The sequence below is a fragment of the Myotis lucifugus genome, unplaced genomic scaffold (assembly GCF_000147115.1).
Source record: "Myotis lucifugus unplaced genomic scaffold, Myoluc2.0 scaffold_153, whole genome shotgun sequence".
NCBI classification, from domain to species: Eukaryota; Metazoa; Chordata; class Mammalia; order Chiroptera; family Vespertilionidae; genus Myotis; species Myotis lucifugus.
Window position 1 is genome coordinate 2,174,001 of NW_005871201.1, and position 19,135 is coordinate 2,193,135.

Genomic DNA, 19,135 nt, shown 5'->3' on the forward strand with positions numbered 1-19,135 from the left:
TGTATGGATATTTATAGCACTATGCCAAAATTTCCAAAACTTCATTGAGTTTTTAGAGAGAACTCCATGCCTTGCTGTCATCTGGGGGGAATCCAGCCTGTCAATCACTGAGTGAGAAAAGCCCTTTGGGTGGTAAGGGAATCTTGGGTCCACTTGTTCCCTCACTCTTTCCTGAGAGGCAAGAATGCAGACGGGGTGGGGGACACTCAGAGCCACTGCCTGCTCTATGGGTAGCCTTGTAGCCCGTTAAGTTATTCAAAGTCTTTCTGCCTGAGACTCTCCTTTTATAAAAGGGGACACAAAGGATAACCACCACAGTGGGTAGATGTGAGGAGTAAATGAGTAAGTGCACATAGGGCTCTTATAACAGGCCGTGGCACCCAGGGATCTCTGTGAGAATCGCTTCAAATCACCATCATCCTCTTTTTTTTTTTTTTACAATAACTGGATGTTAACTCAAAAATAATGAAGCTGATGATACATTATGGTTTTGAGAGAAGTTGTGCAACCAGGAAATTAACCTGATGATAGTTCTCCATTATGTTCCCTGAGGAAGATCAAATGAATATCTCGCATTGGGAAGATGACAGGTTTGCTTTGATAACCTTGCTGCTCTCCTGCCAAAAGATGTGGGACTCTGAAAATCCCTGTCAGTAATCACAGCTTGAAAGAAAAAGCACTGGTTATAACTACTTTGCCTAGAGTTCCAGTGGTTTGTTTCCTTGCTTTAATTTTTTGTCATGTTTCTTCTCCAATTTGTGATATCTTTGTTCATTCAGATTGTGGTTTAAGGCCACGTCAATACTTAGCAGTATCTCTAGAGTAAAGCAGAGTAAGAAAAAAGAACATGTTTATGATTAATGTTTAGAGTCACTGGTGGGGAAAAAGCTGGTAGAAATAGTTTCAAAATCTATTTAAATTTAATTATAAAAGCTATGGTTATTTCCAGTTCTTTATATAATTGAGAATTGTGATTAGGAGTAAATCAATACATCAAATATGTATTCAATTTGACAAAAGAGGTTTTTTGAATTAAAGAGCAACTCGTTGGAGAACAGAAATGCAAAAATACACCCGTGCTTTAATAGAAGGTTTGCATTTTCCTGGTATAAGTTTTGTCAAGTCTCAACATGAAGCCGTACCGTGCGATTGCTGCAGATGGGTGTGAATGCATGGGTCCCACAGGTAAATAACCAGTCGCCGGCTACTAAAAGCACCCGGATGTAGTTCTGACATTCATCCTAAAAAATAAAAATATCATAAGAAATTCATTAACAAGGCCTCAGCACTATTAAATAATATGACTATCCACATGCTTGTTCAAGAAGAGATACTATATTCAATTAAAATCCCAGGACTTTTAAAATACATATGCATGCTTCTCCAAGGTGAAGGCCACATGAGAAACACTGTATGCAAATTGGAACAAGGTTTATGTTAAGTTCTCAAACTGGGTTACATACATAGCAAGACTCTTTTTGATTCTTTGATGGACAAATAAAAATACAACTAACAAAAGAAGGACATCTCAAACATATGGTAGGAAAGCCTACGCTGAGGGGTGACCCAGAGCTGAATATTTCTTGCAGTTGAAAAGCATTCACAGAAAATCTGGTGCATGGTCATAGGAGTGCATGGACGTGAGCAAGCATTTACTGATCAGATACTCTTTAGGGGGCACTGTGCTGAAGGTCACAATCTAGGCTCTTAACAGAAAAATTAAAATTGAGGGCAACAACAATTACTGTAGAGTTGTCCACATAAGAACAGCATATTCCTAATTCCAGAGGAGAGGGGAAAGAAAGAGGTATAGAAGGGCTTCCCAGAGGAGGTGATACCTAACATAAATTTCAAAGGAAGAGTAAAATTTACTGAAGCTCCCTGAAGGAGGTACTATCTGACACTTGCAAGGTTTTACTGAGCAAAGAAGGGAAAACCCACTCCAGGCAGGGGAATAGCCTGTGCCACGGCACACTGGCTAGAGAAATCATGGTGCTTTCATTGTGTATAGAAGAGGGAACACAAGTAGGGGAGCCAGACACAGGCCAGGTGTGCCTGGCTGATGAGCTTACATTTATTCTGATTGTGAAGGGACCCATGATATGTTGTTACTGCATGAAGTGCTGACCTGATCCGATGCTTGTGATCGATTATAAGGCCACTGGGGAATCAGTGTGGAAGCTAACCTGGAGGTAGGGGGACTGCAATTCAGAGAAAGGAAGGGAAACCACTTCCATAATTAAGTCCCTCCTCATCCCATGCCTGACTCATGCAGGAGGTGTGAAAAGGCAAAGCCTGGATCCAGGCAATCAACAGGATGTGGGCACTGACCAACCAGCTGGACCCAAACAAATGACTTAAACCACACATTGTCCCAAGTCAGGGAGATCTAGACTAAACGGCACAGCAATGCTCCTTCAACCAGGTGGCAACCCAGTCTCCATGAAATGTTAATCTGTCACAACTCAGTCTGCTTTGTGGGCTGGCTGTGAGGATAAAAAGAGCTAAGCTATTTGAATTTGCTTTCTAAATGTAAAGTGAAATATCAAGAGTAGATAAATCTCTTAATACTAGTACTAGCAATAAAAGTGACAAATTATCATGAGGTGCCAACCTGAAGACACTTCAACTGAAGAAAGAAAAGCACAGAATGAAAGAGCTAAGGTAACTGTCAGAAGAATTAAGAAATGAGTGTAAACAGTAGACAGTAAGTTGGGTAAGTGAGAAAGGTGCACCAGATGGGGAGGTGTGTTCGGTTTTGTCTTTATAACTGGGGAGAGGGCAAGAAAGTTCTACAGAGAAAGAAAAAAACAAGACTTCAAAGAACCTTATCATCATCCATTCCTGAGCATAGGAGATGGGGCTCCCACCTCAGGGAACAGAGGGGCACAGAGTTGCAAAGACGAGGAGGAAAACACAAAAGCCTAAGCTTGTCTGAGGGGGATTCCAAAAAGACCTTGGAGAACACAGGGCCAAGAGGGCTTGACGCATTAGCAGATAAAACAGGTACAAAAATGCCACCAGAATAAAGAATGGGCTAGGGAATTGCACAGAGGAGAGAGGTGGGGATTTTGTTTGTTTTCTGCTGCTGCTTTTAGAAGTTTTTCAAGAACGAGTCAAGATGTTGTTTCTTTTTTTGAAGCAAGAGACTGACTCAAGATAGAAATATGCTAGAAGCAGTCCCTGTTAATCATAAAGAAGGTCAAGGGTAAGATATTCCAAGAGAATCATTCAGATTGAAAAGAAGGGATCTCAAGGCTGAATGCTATAGACCTGGTGAAGAGGAAGCAAGCGCCTCTAATCAATTATGGGAAGGCAAACAATGAAGATAACACAGGTGGTGTTATCTTAATCTCCCCCCAAAAAAGACAAAGTGAAAATAGGACTGTAGGTCCTTAACATTCTGAAGGCCCATCACAACTTGAGAAAGAATTAGAAAGATGGTTAGGGGTTGTCGTAACCAGGATGTAGCTTTGTGCCAGGGAGGAAGGGCAAATCCAACTGGTAATTTTTTTTTTGAATCTTGAAAAAAGGAGAAAATAATATTATTTCAATTAACACAGAGGTTTTTTGTTTGTTTGTTTTTTGTAAAGCCTATTCTGGTCATCAGAATCACGTGAGGATACAATGGGCAGCTCTGCTATCTGAGGAGGGTCATGTGCCCATGATGAGCTAACCCTGCTCAGTGAGTATGCAGCAAAGAAGGTCAATGCCAGGCACCAGGACGGTCAGACAGGAAGATCTGTGCAATCCTTTTCTAAAAGGATAGAGGACCCAGCCCTATGGAACCCAGACTCGATTATGATAAATGGGACCATGTTCGAGATGAGTCCAGGATGCAAGGTCCGATGGAACATGTTGTCCTACAAGAGAAACTTTTGGAGGCAGCTGGTATGTTGTTTCTTCCTGCCAAGAGCTCAACTCATTTGTCCAAAAGATTGGCTCATCTCATCTCAGACCCTTCCTATTCTTACTCACTTGGAAGTTCTCTTTGGTTTAACTTACAAACTGCCCCCAGACTGATTCTAGAATCAGTTAATATGAGTCTTAAATAAAGAAATACATTTGAAATAATAACTCCTTGTTGTTGTTTTTTTCCCCCAAGAGTGATTGGAGCAAGTTCAAACAAAACATAATGTAAAAACATAAAAATGGGAGAAAGTGGAAGTACTTAGCTTTTGAGCAGAAGATATATTTAGCAATGAAGAGTCAAAATTAAGATTGAAGAAAAATGGTCTGTGTCCCAGGCTTTGTAATAATTATTCTCTTACTGGTGATAATCCTAGACTCAAATTTGCCTATAGGAAATCTCCTGGTAAACCTCTTTGTCAAGCTCTGCTACAAATGTGGCCTTCATATGGATTAGCTGAACTTACTAGACTGCATGGAATCACCTTTTTTAAAAGTATAGACATAATATAGAAGCCCCTTTAGAAGATTGTTACAGGTTTCTCTTACAAATCAGCTTATCTAAATGTCTTTGATTTTTCTTCTCATCTAAGAATTTTTTTTTCCCTTTATCCCATCTTCAAAATGGTTGAAGGGGATTTAATGACTTCTGGTTTTCCAAGAAGTCATAGTGCTCATTTCCAAGGCCACTAGCAACCTGCCACCACATGGCTTCTGTTGTTGATAATGAGAGCCATCTATCTACATTTTGATAATACCACTTGGGCATTAAAATGACCCATGTGTGCCTGCGTTCTTGCAAGCTGGTCAACCTGTCCTTGACTTCGAAGCAATTTTTATTTGAATTGATAGCCGAGATGCATAGTTGCTGACTCACTGAGAGCTTTTAGATGAGACTGGCCAAGGCTCATTCCGTCTCAAGGACATATGGTCTTGCCCCGGAAGAGAAAACACATGTTTTAGGATCATCTTCTTAATGAATTAACTGGTTTTGCCTTATAGCATTTCATCATTTTCCTTTTGAACAGTTATGTTTTGCTTGAAGAAAGACTGTAAGTGTGTAGAAAGATTAACTGTAAACAAGGTAGATGCCTCAGCAACAGCCAGCCCATCGCCAAACCCATCAATTTTAGGGAGGAGGGGGGAAGGCCAGGAGCCTGACAGCCTTTATGTTAATCACAGCACTCCCACTAAAAGCAGTGTCTGTCTCTTAATGAGGCATTACCTGTGTGAGCATCCAAAGCGAGCATCCAAGGAGCAATTCAGAGTAATTGCATGTGCTTTTTAGGTCCAATGTATAACAACCAAAGTCATGATTACCAGGTGGATTACCATATGGTTGAAAAACCATATGATCCAATCGATATAAATATATATACACAATGTGTATAAAGATATATGTGTGTATTTCCGATGTATAAATGTGCATACAAATTATAGAAGTATAGATAAATACAGGGGTTGGCAAGAGGAGGGCTGACTTCAACATCCTCAGGAGGCAGTGGGGCTAACCCAAGCAGGCCATTGAAATTCAGCTTTGTTTACTGATTTTCAAAGACTATGAGAATGTGTAAATCGGGGCTGGGGAACATCTGGCCCTCAGGCCTTATAAGGCCCACAAAATCATTTGGTCTGGCCCTGCAAAGGCAACCGCAGGTGGGACTCAAAATTCAATAAATCTAGGAGCTTTTTTCATAGCAGCATATATTTATATTCAGTGAATTATCTTAAGCAAATGATGCTATAAATATCCAAATGGTCCTTGGCAGAAAAAAGGCTACCCTTCTTTTCTGGTGTAATTGATGAAGGTCTGCAATTTGAGCACTTATAAGGTTGTACCTAAGTGTACTGTGCCATTGTGACATTCTTTTGAGTTAACAAAGCTATTGCAATAATCATAACCTGCATGTCTTTTTCCATATGAACAACTGTAAAGCTACTTTTTGCCCACCCCTGGATAGACATATAGAGATATAGAAGTATGTTAATCTGTAAACATATATCTATGTATACACACAGATTTTTATTAAGATTACACTAAGTTACATAACACAGTGTATGAATAAATTGAAGTGTAATTACTATATTTATATTTACATAATACGACTATTTTAAAAGAAGTTGACTCCATGGGAAACTTGTTTGGGAAGCTCAATATGAAAAAGAACAAAATTTGGCATGTGTAACCTGCACAGGTTGTTAGTATTTCACCTAAGGAATCCTCAATTTTTCCAGCAATTATTTAGGAGAAAGGCAGGCCTGTAGTTTGCCACAGGCACTGATTAACTCCTAGCGTTCCAAATACTGGCAATTCAGGTGAAAATGTCAAGTTTCAACCCTGATGGCACCAGATTCCCAGGCAGGATGGCATCTTTGCTCACTCAGGTGGAGTTTAACTCTTTACTTACCCAAGTTGACAACTCAGGAGCAGAACCAAAGGGTAGAGCAGGGGAACAGAACACAGAGCCCTAGATCCTAATCAAAACTCTCCCACTGACTAGCAAAATAATTCTAGGAACTTGGTGTTGAAAGTACTGACATGAGATCATGAATAAGAAACTTTTGAAAATTATAAAGTGCAACATATACACAAAGCATCTCTTTCATGCCCTTAATCACCAGTTGTGTTTCTTTTGTCAAGTTCCTAAAGGTCATGGTGGGAAGGGCTTTGGCTCAGACATAATAATGCCAAACAGACAAGGGACTCTTGTTAGATCACCAGAGAATTGACTATTTATGTTTAAAATAACATTTGTGGAAAAGACATTTAAATAGCTCTCAAAGCTGATTTCTATAATGGTCTTTCAAAGGAAACTAAATACAACAGAATTTATTATAAGAGGTTTTGGAATTCATAAAAACAGATTTCCCTCCCCCCTTTTAACACATAGAATGTTTAAGCCATTGCAGCCGAGTCACCCCCTTTCTCCAAAGTGAGCTGAAAAGTTGTGTATATAAAATGGCACGCAAACCTCAGGAAGAATGAGCAGGCTCAGTGCTTTGCTTCTCTTCTAAACAGGCCCAAAGCAAAGATGTGGCGACATTTTCTTGACCCCGATTCCCTAAATTGTCACTGAGATGGACTATACATGAACCTCTGTCGGTGTCCGTCCCAGCAATCCCAGGGGAGGAGAAAACATGTCATCTTCCTCTCCCCCGCTCCGCAGCTCGCTGAGGAAGGCTCCCAGGAGTGAGTGGGCGCGGGCTGCCACCCCCAGGCCCAGCCTGGGCCACGCTCCACATTCCTGGTTCTGCGCGAAAACCCACTGTGTGGAGCAGCACAGACCGCTTTTCTCAGCGCAGGAAAAAGACTACTTCAGTCAGAATGGCTGGCATTTTTCTCATGTTTGAGATGTCACATTGTCCATTATTCTTTTTATTTTGGGGGGCAGGGAAACTTTGTAATTCTGTGTCAAGTTTCATAACACTACCACACAAAGAAAGATATGAAACAGTTGAATTCTCATTTCTAAATTCATGGCTACAGAGAAAAGTCTGACTTCCACTCTGCTCAATCACTATTAGGTTTTAGTCAAATTGATTCAGAGAATGTTTTCTGATTTGGCTCCCGGCACTGTCAGAACAGGGAAATTTGTGGTGTCTGAATTTCAAATTTAGGGGTTAGCCCTTAGGCAGGTGGCACTTGACCTAAGCTGCTGCTTTTAAGTGGGGCTGCCTGCTGCCTCCCCATCTGTGCCCCAGGCATTGAGCTTGGGTCTCTCCTCTTCCCTCTTTTTAGTTCCTAGAAAGTAATAGAGCCCTGGCCGGGTGGCTCAGTTTGTTGGAGCATCATCCCATAAAACAAAAGGTTGCAGGTTCGATTCCCAGTCAGGGCCACATACCTAGGTTTCAGGTTTGATCCCCCTGGTCAGGGTGTGTACCGATCAATGTTTCTCTCTAACTTCGACGTTTCTCTCTTCCTCTCTGTCTCTATCCTTCCCACCATCCCTCCTTTTCTCTAAAATCAATGAAAAACATATCCTAGAGTGAGGATTAAGAAAAAGAGAAGAATGAGGTCATCAGACAGTGCCCTGGGCCCTGGAAGGCCCGGATGTCACCAGGCAAGGGGGAGGACGTTGGCATTAAACCATGGAAAGAAAGGCCGATGTTTTCCATCAGTGAATCTTACTAGTAGAATGAAAGAAAGCTGATTTTTTCCAACCCAGCCCCTGGTAAATTTGATTCCTCACATGTCATTCCTCAAGCACAGGTGATCTTATGTGAAGAACTCCCTGTGCTCTGGTGAGTGAGGAGCAAAGGTATAACACTACACCTGTCATATCAAGACATAAATATCACAGGGAGGAGAAAGAAAGCCATTTGGAAAGCACTTTGTCAAAAGGCTTCTACATAATCTATACAGACTCAATAAGGTTATTGAGGTAAATACATTTATTATGAACTTATTTCTTTTTGGAGGTATTTTAAGAGACAGTATTCTAATTTTTTTGTAACCTGGTGCTACCTTTAAATCTTCCTGTATGTCCGATGACTTATTTCAGAGGCATTTTGTGAGGTTAGAGATCTTTTGGTAAATAGCCTTTCTTTTTTCTTTTTCTTTGTCTGCAAGGGTTTCCCTGGCTAAGACTGTATTTCCTTCCTCCTCCTCTTCCCTTTTCCTAGCTCTTTATTCGGCTTTGAGAAACACGATGACTTAAGTTTGCTGAGACTTACCTCCATGTCTAACCCTCAAGACTGCTGAGTTCAGACAGAGAAGCAGGCAATGAAGTTGAATAAAATAAAGTGCAAGAGAGTCTCTTACACATACCACTGGTATGAGGGAGTTTTCCCAGCGATCTCTGCATTTGCTACACTGTTTGCCCTGGGACCACACTTGGTAAGAACATGCCCTCTTTGCTGCTCTTGAGGAATGACTTTTTTCTGGACCCAAAGTGTGACTGAGGTTGGAAAACCCTTGCTCCAACAAAGGAAGGTGATCCCTAACAGAACGAGACCCACTGAGCCTAAGACCCAGCGGCAGAAGCATTTCCTCAAGATGATCCAGCATCATTTTCTCAGAAACAGACTTCCTTGGGAGCCTCTCCTCGGGCAGCCAACTGGGTGAGAGCACCCTTCCATGGGCACCACTGCTCAAGACATGCCTTTGAGCCGTAGCTACTCTGCCCTTAGGAACTTGGGGTATAGATTTTCTTGTGCTTATTTTTAAAATAGGTTAAGCTAAATTATAAAGAACTCTCAAATCACTTTTGATGCCATTATTTTAGATATCATGTAGTCATTTTCTGGAGTTAGCTGTAAGGCAAAACTGGGAGAAATCAAAATATTATTTAAAAAATCCAGGCCCACAGTATTCTAAATGACATCATAACCAATTAATTTCATTGCTTAGTCTAATGTCTGAGAGTGCAAATTAGATCTGATCTTATGCTCTAAATCCCTTTTGGAAACTCACTGAATGTTAAAACCTGGAGAATTTACTGCACATATATTTCAAAGCTTGCCTTTTTCACATGGCACCATAATCAAGAATAGCCTTCACATTAGCATGCTTTATGTTCCATCCTTCAAAAAGCTGATGACCGCCATGACCGCGCTCTCCTTACCTCCGATTTGCCCTTACTGTAGCAGGCCTTCTTGGTCGCTTCATCACACTCCCACTCCTCAGCCTGCAGGAAACACCAAAATACAACAACTATTATAGTTCTGATTGAACAAAAGGAGGGCTGGGGAGATACCAGTAACCAGATTAGGGGGAGCAAGAGGACACCAATATTTTAAAACTAATATAGGATTTAGAACAAGTACATAAAATCTGGTCATATGGGCTTACACTGAGCTTTAGAACTAAAGAATTTTAAACGGCTCACCCCCTTTAAAATCATGTGATATTTAAGCAGCAATCATGGGATATGTAGATCTAGTCACTGTAAGAGGGGCATGTCCAATGCGTTGGTGACTAGTGCACGATTACAGAAACTGTCACTTCTGTGATATCACAGAATAAACCCACAGCACACTTCAAAGAGAAGCCTGGAAACAAAACGATCTGAATACTCATTTAGACATTTTCATTTTATTTTAACAGCATGTCATCTATCAATATTCATTGATAATGAAGCAAGGAAGATTTTGCATATCATTACTCCCAAGGTACATATATAATTGGTAAATAGTCAATAAAATAAATACCTCTTGCAAAAAGCACAAACCAGTAATTTTCATACTATTCTTAGCTCTGACTAAATATTTAGTCACAACTTTTAAATATTTTTTCTCAGACTTTTCAACTCCAACTCATCCTGATCAAGTGGACGTAGTTACTTGCACATAGGACGCTAACTCACAAACAGAACCTGTGATTAGTTAAGATAACATACAGCGCTTATTTCAGAGGAGGAAATGGTGCTTGCAAACATTAACGGCCTCTATGATGACATTGTGAATCATTTCTTGAACAAAAGTAAGCATCCGAGTTGTTTATCTTTTATATTACTGTGTGGAATGTGAACTATCATGGGTAAAAATGTTTTCTTCATCTGTATGCATGTTGTTATAATTATGTTCTATCTTAATATTATAGTTGAATTTCTGAAAAATTTGGGGTTTCTGAAAAACTGGTTAAATCGTTGTCAGAAAAAAAAACTAAACAAGGGGGCATTTTTTGTTAATTTGGGCTAATGTTTAATAATACTCAAAATTAGCTAAAACTAAACTAATGTTAAGTATTATGAAGAATAATGGTTTCACTCTTATTTCCAGAAAAATTTTTCTTCTAATCTCCTAAAATTAGAAGAATAACAAAGTCATGCTAACATCATTATCTAACGTCTACTTGTCCTCCAAAGAATGTGACATAACAAAGATTAAAACATGAGACACTGCAAGTTGTATAACTTATCTAACTTGGCAAATATGAGTCCATAAGAAAAGTATTCTAGAGAGAACACTCCAGTGCCTTTCAAAGAGAAACAATACTACAGTGTTACCCTTGTGCAGACTTCAAGATATTTGTCAGTGTCAACATCTGATAAGAGATTTATTCTTTCTATGATGTTTTCCTGTTCATAAGGTTTAATGGCAACAATAAAGTCACAGTTAATCAGCACCTCATGCAAACAAATGACTTGATTTCCATGGTACGATGACAAATACTTTCACGCAAAGTGATGGCACTTCCAGAAGTGATAAGAGCTTCATGCAGAGTTGTATAACTGTCTGTCCCCATGAAACACAGAGGAAATAAATTCACTGTTGTCATTCTGAGTGGTCCTTTCCTTTCTTTGGTCTCTTTCTAAAAGCTCATTCTTGTTTTTATTTAAATAAACATACCCGTGCCTTTGCCCTTACTTAAACTGTAAACAGAATTGATTCACTATGATATATTCTCTTAGCAAAGTAGACCTCATTATAACTGTGATACCAAGAGGATTTAGTGTTATACATCACAGAAAGAAATTAACTTCTACACAGTGAAATGTTTTAGATAAAGAGGTATTTATAGTGGCCCTCAGTGGCCTAGCGATTGTGTTGAAAGTGAAATAGCAATACTTTCTTCAGTAAACATAGAGCTATGAGGAGCAGGGTTAGTCCCAGGGTTAAGAACAGAATATTTATCAAATGACATCAAACTTGTTCAGATCATTCTGCCGAAATGGCAAACAAAGAGCTTCCCAAGTCCACCTAATTGCCAAGTAGCCTTTGCATTTTCAAGATAAATACTGGCCAACGACTGGAAGGGGAAAGTAATAGAAAAAAGAATGAGAGATTTCAAAATATTTCATTACTTTACTCAGTTGACTAAGAAAAAGCAACTACTCACAAAAGTTTATCAGACCAACAGAAAATAGAACAAATCTTACAGATTTTTCTGAAGAAAGTTTCTGAAAATAGCAAAATTTACTTTCCTGAAACATTTTCATATACTATCATCAGCTTTCCATCAATATTCAAATTCAGAATTAATTAAAGACCATGACTGTGTAGCTTTTCTGTTGACTCACTTCTCACTTTCTACCTGAATAAAGGATAGGATAAAGAGGAATTATATTAGCAGTGGAACTGAACAATCTATTATAAAGCTGAACCCATATTGTAGGATATCACGGAATATGGAAAAGAATGGAGTTGGAAGTGTGTTTTTTCCCCCACAATGACCAAAAATTGGGTGTCCCAGATTAATCCCATAGTGTTTGTTGATTCCCTCAGTAAACTAGATTTTACCCATTTGATGACTGTGGAAAAAAATAAGCAACCAAACAAACAAAAAACCCACTTTCTTTGGAGAGAAATATGGATACCAATGCAACTCTCCTGTAGGACATTTTAGCTCTCAAAGTTACTCATCATTCTGTATAAATTTGATTATGTTTTAGCCTGAGCATAACTTTTTTTCATTCCACAGATTGGTTCTAATCAATTAAATTTATAATCAAGCCTCCTTACTCTATTTTCAATGGAGATTCTTAGTTGTTCTTTCATGTATCATGATTTTGGAACAAATCCCACAACTGGGATTTGTATGTATGAAACTATCTTTCTGGTTAACTTCATTTTAAGAGACTTTTCTACCTACCCAAACCTACCTCTGTGATAGTCAAAAGGAAAATTGTTCTTCATTCTACATTCCGGATCTCAATACAACACTCATGATCTAATTTCCCACTTGTCTGAGTTGTTTTAATCTTTAATTTTTATCCTATCTTGTCTTTTTCCATTGCATGATAGCAATAGCCCAGTAGAGAAAAGGAATGTTAATTCCCTATTCCATTATCCATTTATTCATTTTATTTTTCAATAGCAAATATACAGCAGTAATACTGCAATTACTTGGACAGGCAAAAGCTATACACAGTAGGCAAAGAATTTGAAACACCTACATTATAAAAGACATGAAGATTCCTGTTTGTGGTGCATTCTTTTTGTCTATAAATACACACAAATAACGTCTGTAGTCTTCAAGTTCTTAAAAAGATTTTGCTTTATGCACATGTATTCATTCTCTTTTTTGTGCAATAAATATTCAGTAGGTACTGAGCTAGTGCAGGGCATTGTGCTAGGTAATGATTGATGGGAGGAAAAGCAGACATATAGATAATATTTGCCCAAATCAAATATTAGCTTATAATAAAATGTAAGTGTCTCTCATCAGTCTAGACAAGATCATAAGAATGCAACGGTGCCCATTTTCATTGTTAGCGTAGACACAGTCATCTCAGATTCAGTGATAAACTGGAAGTAACTACATCAGCAACTCTCAGGAAGTAACAGTGCTACAGACAGACCTAAATGGAAATGGAGTAGGTTTAACGAAAGTCATTTTTAATCTGCAGAAACCCTGACCACTTAAGGAAGCACCTAGTGTTTCATGATACAGTAAATGCTTTGCTGTTCCCCCACACATGCACACCTGCTTGGGTGATGACAAGCTGAGCTGAGATCTCAGGAGCAAATCAGATGCGGGAAAGAAAAATGATGGGCTCTTTTTATGTATGTGTTACATACATATAAATCCACAGTTCTCAGAAGTATATAAACAAAGCTGTGTATATCACATTCCGCCATGAGAGAAGTTAATTAGACAGGGCCCGGCAAAGGCAGATACTTTTCATAAAAATGAAGAGAACAACATTCTTAGGCAGATGGGCCACTACTCTTGCAGCAGATGGCTTTGCTAATTAGATACTGGCAAAAGATAACATTTTAAAAAACCTAGTTTAATTACACAGTGCCAAAAATTAACAACCACCTGAGGGCTTGTTTTATATGTTTGCATTCATAGTCTTACGTCATGTATTTCTGTGACACGCTGGAGAATGTTAAATTGTCAAGGCGATTATAAACAAATTGCCAGGGAATGTGAGCCCATACCTTTGTTCAAAACGGAAGCAAACACAAACAGGTAGAAACTTGAAATAATTGTGGTTTTTATGAAATTTGAATAAAGTGTCGACCCAGCTATCCTTGAGGATAGGTGTCATTGCTAATTACCTTTAATGGCCACATGTGACTGGTTTAAAACAAGTGGCACATCTGATGGCATGCTATGCCCTGAAAGGCATAAAGTGACTTCAGTCACTCTGGAAGAATGCATCCAACTTTCCTCTCTACCATTATTTCTGGGTGGATATGAAGTGTACTTGTTCACTTTAATATTAATTTTCCATATACTTGCATTTATGTCCATGTCACATAGAGGCAAGTTCATGTCATTCTTATTGGTGACCTACAAACTAAAGTTTGTAGTACAAACTAAAGGCACCTGCATACTTCTGCCATTACAACCACTTACATTCTGTCTCATTTCCCAGTACCCCACCCCAACACCCACACTCTGTTCCTGGAGACATGGGTTCTTTGTGATCCTCAGACCGTGCAGACATGTTCCCATGCCTATGCACCAGCTAGTCCCACTTCCTGGAATGCTATTGCCCCAGATACCCATCTAGCTAACATCATGCTGTCTGCATGTCTTTGTTCACATGTTATCTCCCCACTGTGGCCTATACAACTGTGAGTGCATAACCACATCTGCCTCCTCAACCCCACCAGGAGGCAAGTTACATTTGGGTAGCATTTTGCCCTCTTGGTTCACTTGTGTGTCCCCAGCACCTAGAACAGTGCTTCACATACAAGAACTCAATAGACAGTTGTTGAATTGATGAATGAATACAGAATGCTGTACACACACAGCCTTGGAACTGGAGGACCTCCCACGAGGAATGGGCACGGGAGGTTTTGGAGACCTTGAGTGGCTGGTGAGCACACCAGGAGCTGCACGTCTAAGGTAAACTCCCTACAAGGATTCCTTTTCCAAACGCTTCACTTTGTCCTGAAGTGTGAAGAGAAACAATGAAGGTGGCTTCACTCTAATGATGGGCAGGACAGAGTAGGAGCAGGGACTTCCACACTTTTTCAGCAATAGATTCATTTCTTTAAGTGAACTCTTCTGCATAATTTCATATAAAAGAAGGTAAACATGGTATTTACTAAAGTCATGTTTTAAGTGCAAAATGATAACATCATTAAAAAAGATGAGGCCAACAACTGCTGAGTCATGACTCTGAGTAAATATTTCTGCATTTTGTTTTCTTGCCTACTTTTGAAATAACACTGATTATACAAATTGAGTAGTAATAAAGAAGGCCACATTTGAATCTCAGTTACTTTGGGGTATAATCAGAAATGACAGAAGACACTTTACCCCAGGCTCTACAATGAACCAATTAATCCAGGTCATATTATAATAAAAGTTAATTCAGTAAGATTTACAATGTGTTCATAATGTTGTGTATGGTCTACATAAGTGTAAATTCTATTTGAAGTAATAGATTAAAATGTATAATACATATAAAATCCCTGACCACCTCTAGAAACCTGAGATCCCAGGAAACATATTTGACAAGTTACTGTTTTAAGGGACCAAATGTGTCTGATAAGCAGTGCAAAGGACTTGGAATAGACCTAAGGGTAGAGCAAAACAAAATAATGGAAGATGAGTGCTAATAACCCTGTTACTGAGCATAGATGTGCCCCACTAGGATGATTTTATAGAAAAAAAAAGGCATCAGAAATGAACCCAATATAAAGGACATTATAAGATCTGGTATAATTTTCAATGATAATCGTCAGACATGGAAGCTTCAAACAACTGTTGCACTTCAAAAATGTTGCCATTAATGAAAGTGATGTGAGAAGGTAAGGCTATTAAGAGCAGCTGCTCTAGGATTCAAAGAAATCACTTTCATGGATCCAAGTGGATTGGTTTGAAAAGTGGCTTAATGCCCAATCTGTTAGCCTAAATGTAGTGAAAAAGTCCAATTACTAGAGGAATGGTTATTTTCAACATAAATTTCCTAAAGTATTAATATGGAAGGAACTCAATTCAAAGTCAGTCAAGCATGGGATTGAAGTGTTGCCATCAGAATGGACTGAATTCTCAAGGACTTGCCTAACTGAATATTTCCTAAGAGTGTTTCATTTTCTCCTTTTTAGAACATACAATAACATAGGAGATGCCATTCAAACATTACAGTCTCTGTAATATTCAGCAGAAATCAAGATGTTCTCTAGAAGCTAAACAGACATAACCCAATCAAGTTAACATTAGACATTTTAGCTGATGTAACAATTATTCTGTACATGCAAAGAGATACTCCAAAAGGAATAAGTTGATTATAGGATGTCATGAAACATATCTGACTAAACTGAGCTTATTAAGACTATTTGAAGACTTTATGGGACAATGAATGACACGAGCTCTTGCAAAAAAGAAAAGGGAAAGAAGAATAAGGAGAAGTATGTTGGCATGGGATGCTTAGGACCTTGACCAACTCTACAGACAAGCAACTTGACATAATGAAGGCTTCCTTGGAAATGTCTTCACAAAGCTCAAGCTGTAGTATTCTTCTTGCACAGAGCACTTGGCTCCTGGCAATCATATTCTAGGACCATTGGGAAAATGAAGAGAAACAAGTCTGGCCCCAATACAGAAGTGAGTTTTCTAGCCAATATGATGAAATTTCATTTAGAAATATAGCTAAAGGGTTCAAAAGAGACTGCATATCATAGGTCATGAAAGCAGTAGGGTTTCTCTTTTGAGGCCACATGAAACAAATGTATAAAGGGACTCCGGAAACTACAGCAGAGATGCAAATGAAGATGCAGGAATCCTGCAATTCTTTGTCTGGCTTAAAATTTCATTTTATTGGGGTTAATAGAATATTTTTACACCTTCAAGAGGACTATCCTATTTGTGATTGTGTGTTTGGAGTGTAAGGTCACCTAAATTGGAGTCATCAGTCTTGGTCCTATTATTCTTTATATTGGATAAATCCTAATGAAGACATTCTATACAAACTGTTAGCTTAACAACCAATAAAGATGCAAATATATGGGTGTTTGTTTTTAGTTTTTCCCATCAATATTTCCTACTTTTCTGAAACTAGCTTCATGAAAAACAAACAACACTTCACACCTGATTTTTCTCCACAGTTTTGAGTTAGAACGTGTGGGCTAGAACCACTGGAGAGCATATAAAGCTCAGATTATAGATGCTTACCGAGGATTTGTTTTTATACTCTCAGGATCATTCAGAATTTGTTTACTATTTGTGTTATAAACACTTGATTCCTGAGATTCATCTTACCGCTACCAAGATTAACTTTACTTCCAACTTCAGAACATATTGAGCTATTTGCCAGATCACAAGATATATTGAAAAGCCTTTTATGAGCCTTATCAGTATTATTTCCATAAATTTTTGCTTGCAGCTGAGAGAAATAAACATTAAAATTTGTTTTCTAGTGTACATTTGGGCAGTTACATTTCTCTCCTATTTTAAATAAAATGTATAACAAAATGATATACTTCTGCTCAAGAAGCATTATTTACAATATCACAATATTAAATGTGGATTTAATGAATGTTATTGATATATTCATTTCTCAGTTAATATTTAACAGTCTTGTTATGTTAGGAATAGCTGCTTGAACTTATTAAAGCAAATACATAATTTAACATTAAACATCCATCTGTGATTTTGCCACTTGTTTTTTCAAAGCATTTCTCTCTTCTACAGTATAATCAATTTATTTATATGCCAGGGGCAAGTCCTAAAATATTATCCTTCCTAAACTCTTCAATGAAAAAGCACTCTATCTCGTGAACAAGTAAAAAAGTGTTAAGTATGAGAATAAGAGCTAGTGACTTTATGATATATATATAATATTTAAGACATTTTGACTGAAAATTTATATTTTTGTTATATTTTACAATAAATTGAGGTGCACTTCACTCAGCCTCTCCCCCCGACACACACCTTTCATATATTCTTAGCAACTCTTCTGATATGTGATTAGACAAAGCTGACAAGTAATTGCCAGATCTTGCAACTTTACCCAAATTCCTGCAAAGGAATTTGATTTTGAAGTCAATTATTTGGCTCTATGGCTCTGAGTAGTATCCAGAAACACAAACTGTGTATGTCTGGGGTAGGCCATTGTGGCAGGCTGAATAATGACCCCTGCAAAAGATAATCACATCCTGTTTCCTGGGACCTGTGAGTGTTACCTATAGGCAAAAGGGACTTTGCAGATGTGATTATGGATCTTGAGTGGGGAAAATTAGCCTGGATTATACATAATCATGAAATGTATCCTTATAAAGGGAATCAGAAGGAGTGACACACACAGAGGGGAAGGTAATGTGATCACGGAGGCAGAGATGAGAATGGTGCAGCCACAAGTCTAGGAAAGCCTCAGCCTTCAGACTCTAGAAGAGGCAAAGAACAGAATCTACAGTGGAAAGGGAGGGAGGGGAGGAGGGAGGGAGGGAGGGAGGGAGGGAGGCCCAGGAGACACCTTGATTTTAGTTCCACAGAATCATTTTGGACTCCTGGCTCTAGAACTGTGAGATAATAAATGTGTTTGAGTTAAGTCAGCAAAATTATTGGTAATTAGTTACAGCAGCTACAGAAAACTAATACAGGCATATGTACACATGAGTCATGCACACATGTACAAACACACACACACACAAATGATTTTTATGTCATCAGATAGAAAACTTCACCTCCAGTTCCTGCCAAATATCTGAGCTCGTAGTCCCTCATATCAAAGAGCTCTCAGAGGGAGCCACTCTGTGATTTGGGGAGTATTGAAGGGGCCTACATGTGGCTGGGGATGAATTGAGGCTTGAGCCGGATTGTCAAAGAACTGATGAGTGAATGGAGGGGTGAGTGTTCATGAAAAGCAAAGGAATTAGCCTGTGCAAACATCTGGAATGGAAAGAAAGCATATCTGTTTGAGGAACTAAAAGTCCCTGGGATAGGGAATGAAGAGGAAGATGGCTTTACAGGTTGGCATGCAGCTCAGAACTGGCATCACCAATCCTGCCAAGGAGTTCAGACTTCGTTCATGAACTAGAGAAAAGTTATGGATAAGATGTTAAGCAAGATGTTTGTGTGGTGAGATTAGTAATGGAGAAAGATCTCTCTGGAGACATAATAAGGATGGATAGGAGACTGATTGGAGGCAACCAGCAGTCAGATATTGAGCTGAAATAAGCAGGGACAATAGAATGACAGGGGATGGGTAACCAGCTATTAGCAGTGGGAAGAGCACCATAGGTGCGTGGGAAGGAGACACCCACACACCTGACTCGACTATTGGGTGGATATCAGTAGCTCAAGTCTGTCTTATCTATAATAAGATAATAATTCCCCTCCTTTGTCTGGCTTTAGAGTGCAGGCTGTACACAATTGTGGACT

The 19,135-nt window shown here is 38.8% G+C and overlaps 1 protein-coding gene across 1 annotated transcript in view; it reads right to left on the bottom strand.

Moving 5' to 3' along the window:
* The window catches only part of SEMA5A (semaphorin 5A), a 384,818-nt gene that overhangs the window by 110,746 nt on the left and 254,937 nt on the right, over nt 1-19,135 (bottom strand). Inside the window, exons 6-7 of the mRNA XM_006095388.3 lie at nt 9,474-9,536; nt 1,143-1,241 (exon numbers count right to left, since the gene is read on the bottom strand). Of these exons, the coding sequence (XP_006095450.1) occupies nt 1,143-1,241; nt 9,474-9,536 (162 nt within the window). The remainder of the gene's footprint in view (nt 1-1,142; nt 1,242-9,473; nt 9,537-19,135) is intronic.